The sequence below is a fragment of the Anarhichas minor genome, unplaced genomic scaffold (assembly GCF_050575085.1).
Source record: "Anarhichas minor isolate MPS153535 unplaced genomic scaffold, ASM5057508v1 ptg000043l, whole genome shotgun sequence".
Taxonomy (NCBI): domain Eukaryota; kingdom Metazoa; phylum Chordata; class Actinopteri; order Perciformes; family Anarhichadidae; genus Anarhichas; species Anarhichas minor.
The window spans coordinates 5,489,464-5,497,785 of NW_027466489.1; the positions used below are offsets into that span (position 1 = coordinate 5,489,464).

Below are 8,322 nucleotides of genomic sequence, written 5' to 3' on the forward strand. Positions count from 1 at the left end.
TATCCTGCATGTCCCCCACTGCAGCACTTTATCAGCTGACTGTATCCTTATGTTCACACATGCTCTGTCCTCTAATTAAAGGCAGACTTTGATCACATCAAGTTAACGTAATGCTTAAATTAGACCTGCGTTTATGTCCCATATAGCCTACACTCAGCCTGTAGCCTACTGCCGCACCTACGCTGCAGAGAGACGTGGTGAAAATGAAGACTGCGCCTTTAAGGGCAAGTGTTCCGGGCGGAGCCAGCGCGCTTATAAAATACCGCTCACTACAATACTAGACTTATATAAAAGTGTCACAGTGTAGCAGGAGCGCCACCTATTCGCTGGCGTGCTGTCTCTGGTGCAATCAGACCATTACAGACTCAAGCAAACCAAAGAAACCGAGGAGCTGTTTTTCACCAAAGAGGAGTCTAGGAGCGAGTCGGCGGAGGAAAACTGCGGAGTTATTTAGGTGAGTTCAGAAAGAGGTTTGAAATGTCTGGTGTTGGCTGCTGTAAGTAGGAGCCCGTGTCTATTGTTTTGCATGTTGGTGCCAGCGCGACAGACACCTCTGATTGATGCAACATTGAGGTTGGGCTTATTCGTGTGTATTTTTGTTTGTTTGTTTATTTGTTTATGTGTATGTTTTCTTTCTAAGCCATTCAGAGGAGCGACTTGTCTTCAAGGCGACATTTCGAGGATTTGAAAAGTTCTTGGATAAATGAGCAACAAATTGGGAACACATTTTACAACTTTCACTAAATATATAGACCGTGTCTGTCTTCTATGATGGATATAAAATGTTTGAGCCCTTCCATGACTTTAAATCGATTGCAAACCTATAACTGTTTGTGTTTTTATGTAGTCAACATTATCCATTTGTTTTTAAATCTTTTCCGCTTCCACTAAAGGGAAATGACAAACTACTCTATATCATCATTACCTGTCCTTGCCAGATAGCTGTCTTGTGGTGTGAGTCACCTCCTTGCTAGAGGGCTTTTAACCATTATCTCAATCCGGTAAAGTGAGGGGGTGTGCGCGCTGTTTGCTTGCCGCACAGGTAGAGCGGGTATGGTTGCTCGGAAACCGCTGCAGGGGTGTCATGAGCGGGGTGTGAACTCTTTCTTTCAAGGTCTGTGTGACTACTGCAATCCTGACTCGAAGGCAAGCTATCTCCTACTGTCACTGCTAACCCCATTAGACCTCTTCCTTTCCGGCACCCATGGGCCCTATTTTATCTTCACACTCCCATTGAGCATGTCCACCTATTGTATAAACAGAAAGGCCAGACTCGACCATATAAAGACTCTCATTCTCTGGCCAAATGATCTGAATTAAGTGACTGGAAGTAAATTCCCTCTTAAGAGGGTCAATGCTCTGCACGGCACGTCATTTGTGTTATCCCGTTGCCTGTAAATTCTCCTGTGGTTAACTGCCAGGATGAACTGTCTTTGCACCTGTTGCAAGAGGAAGCACAAGCCCCCGGGGTTCATTATCGGGGATCATGTTGCTTCCCATCCCCGCCAAACCGAATCGACGACCCTGGGCATAGGGATTGCATGCCTTGGTGGGCAGTTTGGCTCATGTTGGTGCCCCAGACTTCCTGTTGTTTTAGAGCTTTGTTTCTCACCAGTTGTCAGTGCAGCGCGTAAATATGGCTCGTAGGAGACCAGGAAGGAGGGGGCCGTGTTCTTCTCAGTCATCACGTCAACATTATAAGGAGGACAGCGTGTCTCTGGGTGTGCGCACGCACCTAATTTGTGGTCTCTAGAAGAGATGACCACCAGGCTGACGGATGCACCTGTTTTGCTGCATTCTGAAAAATAGGACTTCTGATAGGGTGCTGAAGTCAAAGACAAACAAAGACGCCCACAGCTACCCGTGATACACTTGCTTGAAAATGTAAAGGCTCTGCCTACTTTGATATAACACCGTCTAAACTCATGTCTCCAGGGATTGTGACACGCTGAACAGGTTAATCCAGTGCGAGGTACAAATATTAGTTTCGATTTTACATACAAATTCTGACCCCAGAAATATCAAAATTCTGCCAGGTCCCTCCCCTGAATATTGTACACATTGTTTACTCAGCCCTGACACATACTTGACATGACTTGACCATTCAGGTCATTTGACTTGAGGAGTTCTTGCAACATCAGGTATATCTCTGGTAACTGGAGGAGCCCTTTCCTCTGTTGTTCAGGACAAGCGAGATTGCAGCACTGGAGCACGGCACAGTCAAGTTTAAAATAAACTGTAAACTTATTAAGAGGTGGAACAGCCTGTACAAATAGAAGTCTGAAAGTTGGTTAATGGGTTGACACATAAGATTGAGTATTGTTGAAATCTAGGCTCGTTGAATATAGCACTATATTTGAAATGTAAAGATCATTCAGTGACCTGGTGGAAAAATAACAATTGTATTTGTTTATCAATATAAGACACCAATTATTGTCACACAAAACTCTCTTAACTTGTATCCTTCAGGCCAGTTGTATAAATAAAGTAGACAAAAAAAACCCAATCTGCGCATTATACCGACGTTCTTACATCAAGATCCTTCTCCGTCATTTTGGTCTGTCGACTACTTTTCTGCTTTCTTAGTACAATACTCTGACCAGAAAGTTATGAACGACCGAGTCCTCTGTCCGCTTGGTGTGTTGTGACAGAGTCCTATAATCTTGCCAAAGTGAGCTTTAATCATTCCTCTGTCACAGAAGATTGTAGTCTAGTCTTGTTAGAGGGAAACAAATCACAAAGCACAAGGCCATGACTAAATATTTGGTTTGGTGGGCAGCAGAAAGGGTGTAGATTTGGGTAATTTGCTCTCTGTTCCAATATCAGGACTGTATTTATTTTTTAGCTTCAGTAGAGGATGTGGGCTCTGCTTACAAAGAGTGTTTTTCAATGTGCTACCCCATGTTCTGTTTCTCTTCATCTGCTTTTGCGTTCACCCCCCTTTTTCCATCATTCATGGCTGTATCTTGGCTGTGTTACAGGTACACCAGAAGCAGGGGCAGCCAGCCGGGTGATCTGAGTGTTTCCTGACTTTGATGCGACCCGAGTGTGCCTGGAGCATGTCCACAGTGGGCCTGACTGCCCAGGAGATTTCTTTTCCCATAGAAAACCCCTTCCTGAGGGGCAGCTACTGTCACAGCATGGCTGGATCCAAACCCTCCTGGAGCTATCACCATGAGCTGGACAAGTGAGTGTTCAGGTGCCAAGACTAACAGGCCCTTAGGGGATGTTTTGTTGAAAATCTGCATGACGTGCTGCACTTTTATGATTCAGGTCAGTCTGAGATTTATTGTAAATAAGGATGATGGGTTAAGTCCTTACTGGTACTCATTTTTTTTTTTTTTTCTTCCTTTTTAAACAGCTTCTACTTCAGTATGAACACTGCACACTCGGATCACAGCTCTCGTGCTCATCATAAAGGGCCACCTCCACCGTCTCTAAATTATGAAAGTAAGTGCATGATCTGTCATCTGCACAGTGCAGGTCTTCTGAAATACACACGCGCTGCTTTGGATGTGCTGTTTCTTTGAATCATCTGCTACATACATACTAGATTCTGCTCATGCATTCCTGCCTTGCATAGAGAAAGCTAGTAGTTCATGCAAGTGTTTTTTTTAGTAGTAAATTGTGATTGTCATTAACCAACCGTTATAAGTTGATACTGCGTTATTAATGTAATCTTCCTTTTCCTCTCTTGACAGGACAGAAACACAGTCCCAGTTCACAGAGATTACCTCCAAAGAAATCCCGGCCCTCCCATCTCTCCTTGTTCTGCAGTGCCGAACCGTCCTCCCCAAGTCCTGCTGATGACGACCAGGTGGTCCCCTCATTCCAGAGGCTCTCGGTGTACGAGTGCAGCAGTCCACCACAGACGCCAGACAGATGCTCCAAGCCTCTGCCCCCCATCCCTCCACAAACGGACATCTCCCCTGAGCAGGCTATGGACAAAGAGGTAGAATTTTTCACAAGTTCGGACGACAGCCGCTGCCTTGTGTCAGATCAGTGTCCCAAATCGTCTCCCTTTCGATATGGAGTCCCCAGTCGAAGGAGCTTCAGGGACTGTGGGCAAATTAACTATGCTTACTACGACGGCCCATTAGGACCGCAGAGCCAGAGACAGCCCAAGCAGCAGCAGCAGCAGCAGCAGCAGCAGCAGCAGCAGCAGCAGCAGCAGCAGCAGCAGCAGCAGCAGCAGCAGCAGCAGCATCAGGCACATCCTCCACAGGAAGTGCGGGAACAGTATGAGCTGCAGCGACAGGAACTACCGGAGCCAGCGGTCTGTCAGAGACAGCAGCAGGACAAAGCTCAGAGGAGACTGCGACGCTCGCACTCTGGCCCAGCTGGATCCTTTAACAAGCCCTCACTGCTGCGCCTCACGTGCCACAAACGCCACACCCAAAGTATGGATAAGGCCGAGGTACCACCCCCTATCCCTCCACGAACAATCAAGACAGGAGACTACCGCCGCTGGTCAGCAGAGGTCTCGTCTGGGGCTTACAGCGATGAGGACAAACCACCCAAGGTGCCACCAAGGGAACCTTTGTCTAGAAGCAGCTCCCGCACTCCCAGCCCCAAGAGCCTCCCGACATACATTAATGGGGTGATGCCCCCAACTCAAAGCTTTGCACCAGATCCTAAATACGTAAGCTGTCGTGGTTTACAGAGACAGAACAGTGAGGGCTCCCCCTGCATCCTCCCTGATATGGAGAACGGCAAGAAGGCCAGCACCACACATTACTATCTCCTGCCTCAGCGGCCCGCTTTCGTGGACTCGCCTTGTGTAGAGAGATTTCTTCGGGTCATGGAAAGTCCTGCAGCTCGCAATACAGATGTATCAGACTCTGACTGGGACTGTGACACCAGGAGGAAAGCACATGTGGATTTAGTTTGAAAAGTTTAAGTGGAAGTAGCAGAGGACTCTGTACATGAGCAAAAGCCACTTGAAAAAAATGGTGAAACGGGACGCTAACAACCCTCAAACTGCTGCTTTTACGTTTTATTTTTTTAACCCCCTATGTATTCTGAACACACAGGGTATGTGTGCACTGTATTCAGTTACTGGTAATGCTAAGTAGCTATCACGGCTGAGATACATGACGTAAAAACTGTATCTCTGACAATAGACTGTGGGAGAATTCCACATTGTAGAGCTTACTTTCTATATGATTTTTTTTTTTTTTTTTTTACGGTATTCAATATTGTGTGGTTTTTGCTGATGTCGTGGTACAGTCAGAGGGTACAAGCGGGCCTTGAACCTCATGTGGTTCAGTGTTTTTCTGTGTCTTGAAGGTTGAGGATGTTTTGTGAGATGCATTGACGCTGCTTTTGTAAGGGACAAAAGGTCAGTAATTTAATCATGAATCACTTAATATATGAAGTCTCAATACAAGGCCAATTAATTTTTTAACAAAATGAAGGATATTAGCACACAAATCTCTTTTCTGTTTGCTATTGTACATCAACACTGATGTGGTTTCCCTGCCTTGATGAAGTTTCAGTCTTACTCAGGCTACTATATCTGTGTAAATGAATGTTTCCCACATGGTACATTTTGTACTCAGAGGTGGGTACATTACTGGTAGCTACGAGTGTTTCCATTGGAGTGTCTAGTGCAGCTTATGTGGTGTAGTTGTCTGTTGATGAGACTGAGTGTGTGTGTGTGTGTGTGTGTGTGTGTGTGTGTGTGTGTGTGTATGTATGTGCGTGGACATGTTTGTGCATACGTGCATGTGAGCATCAGTTGGAAAAGTGTTCCGGTGAGACTTTATACAAATTAGTTTCTACGATTGGTAGAAACTATCAACCATACTTGTTACTGTGCTCTGCTTATTTGCAGCACCTGCTTTTGAGTACAGCCCTCTAAAAAGTGATTGCTTTCTTTCAGTGTCCAGGTCTGTTTTGTTGCACAGAAATTGGCCTGTTGAACATGAAGTGAATGCGATTCTCACTGAAATTCCATGAAACAGTTGGAGGAGCTTATTCTTGTTTTTTGGTCAAGCTGTGAGCAATTGCTTGGAACTAATTTGCCTCAAGTACTACCTCCCTTTGATATAATCCCATATTTCACATACTCCCCCATTAATAAAGAAAACATTTAAAATTATAATCTGCAAAAGACGAGGTAACCAGCTCTGTATGTTACCTGACAAACTGCTTTTTAATTCAAGTACACTTCACTTAAGAGTAACACAAAGGCAATTCTAACCGGATATCCTTAAAAAGAGATTTTAGATCACGTGGATCTTAGATCACAGAGATGTTAGGCTAACCTGTTAATACAGACGTGCAGTACAAAGACAGTGCAGGGTTTGCAGGGTTTACCTACCTGACACAGACTTTCCTGTTCTGCTCATGCATTCCTGCCTTACATGATTGCAGTGGGTGTGGTCTGAGAGACTTTGGCTGCTGGCAGCCTAGAAAATATATGGTTTTTATTGTTGTAGATTGTTCAAGAAGCATCAGGATGATATAGTAAATGTAGCACATGTATTGAAGTAACCCTTCCCAAACTGAACACGGTGTTCAGTTTGGGAAACAGATAACTGCTAAGGTCAAACGGTCATTGAAATATACTTTCTCTCTCCCGCCTGCTCACACAACCTTGCCAACACAATGTTGCTTTTGACTTAAATGTCTGAAAAAATGTTTACATCATACACTGATACTATTTAATCTTAAGGTATTCATATGTCTTATTAGAAATAATAAAACTGAATGAAGACTAGTTTATCATGAAATAACTTCTCTGCTGTGGTGAAGACATGCACTGGGAGAGTACAGTATGCTGTGTACAGTATTTAACAATTCCATTTGTTATGAATAGTTGATGCGTATATTCTTTAAAAAGAAAGCAAAATAAAATGACTTATTTATAACCCTGCTTCATTCTGTTTCTTGAATCTGTCGAGTCTGAACTCTCAACTCAGCTGTTTGGCCTGTTTTATCACCCACACACCCTCATGCTGTGCCTTATTGTGACTGGCCTCTATCCAGAGAAAGAAGAGTGACTTAAAATGGTCGACTGACAGGTAAACAGTGTATTGCCTTCCTCTTCCTGGTTATAACACGGTATCCTCCTGCATGACTGCTTAGATGCTCTGTGGTAGCTAGCTTTTCGCCCACAGGTTTCTTAAGTACTTAACAATGTTGCAAGTGTTTTACTCTTGACTCAAGTCCATGTGGAGCACTAGAGGTCAAGTAATGACAAAATAAGCTGCAATTACAATGTCCACCATAACCTCTCAGCAAGGCAGTGACCATTTCTGTAGGTTTGTGGTTTTGTTTTGATAGCAATTGATTTAGCGCTATCGTCTTAATCGAACAAAAGGCGGTAGTTTGAACTATCCAGGCCAAACCTTTCACCTGGTTCACTTTTAGGGGAGCTGCTGGGCGACAGCATGGGTAGTGACCAACTAAAGACAGGCTGCTCATTTTGAACGTCTGTTGGGGGCAAGAATGAATCCAAATGTGGTTTGTGATTAGCTTCTGAGTAAAACACATTATTGCACTGCAGTGGCACTAAAAGGGATTGTTGTGCTCTAGGTCAGAGCTCAGACATGTTTAGGCTCCACTTTCACCATTTTCATTACTACTTTTTTTTTATTGAACTTGGCAAAAAAAGGTAGAAGGGATCATTACAATTCTTCGTGAAATGAAGTCACTTTGTCCCTCAAACTGTTTCTATGGCTGATTCTGTCTTCTTAAACCTTTATTTCCTGACTGAGCTTGCTTTAGTCGACAACTTGAATCTTTTACTTAAATATATCATTGGATTTTGACCCTTACATGGGCTCAATTCAGGGATCGAGCATATAGGACTTAACTTCCACTTGTAGCGTCTCAACTACATCTCTTTTTTTTTTTTTTTTACAATATTTTCAGTTAATTAAATAGAAGTCATTGAATGGCACTGCTGATGGATGAACAAGTGCAACACATTTTTCATGATTAAAATTATGACTAATTATGATTACTGCCTCGTGTCCTCTGCTGATTAGTCTGCAGGTGTCTGAGTGGAAGAGAGCATGCAGGTTTTCTGAGACTGGCTCTTAACACATGTCTGCACTGCTGCAGAAATAGATACAGATATACAATCAAAATTTGAGCGGGCAAAGAAAATGACATCAAATTCTGTCATAAAATTCTGCCATAAACAAAGAGGTATGCTGGGAGGCCTCTGGCTCAGGCCCCAGTGTGTCTCTGCAACTGCAAGGTATATTGGTATCTTAATAAAGGTAACACTTGCGGGAGGTCTGCAGGTGTCAGCATCAGCATATGTTACTGGGTATATTAAAATGAAGATGGACAAAACTGTACACTTTT

At 43.7% G+C, this 8,322-nt stretch overlaps 1 protein-coding gene across 2 annotated transcripts; it reads left to right on the forward strand.

Moving 5' to 3' along the window:
- Positions 1-233: 233 nt before the first annotated feature.
- Positions 234-6,880, forward strand: errfi1a (ERBB receptor feedback inhibitor 1a). 2 transcript variants are annotated; one of them, XM_076111033.1, is made up of 4 exons: positions 234-454; positions 2,982-3,187; positions 3,362-3,450; positions 3,702-6,880. In XM_076111033.1, the coding sequence occupies exons 2-4, from the start codon at positions 3,036-3,038 to the stop codon at positions 4,889-4,891; spliced, it is 1,431 nt and encodes a 476-aa protein (XP_075967148.1). In that variant the 5' UTR covers positions 234-454; positions 2,982-3,035; the 3' UTR covers positions 4,892-6,880. The 2 variants fall into 2 exon arrangements, with proteins under 2 accessions (XP_075967148.1, XP_075967149.1); XM_076111034.1 differs by lacking the exon at positions 234-454 and having other exon boundaries at positions 3,163-3,273.
- The last annotated feature ends 1,442 nt before the right edge of the window (positions 6,881-8,322 follow it).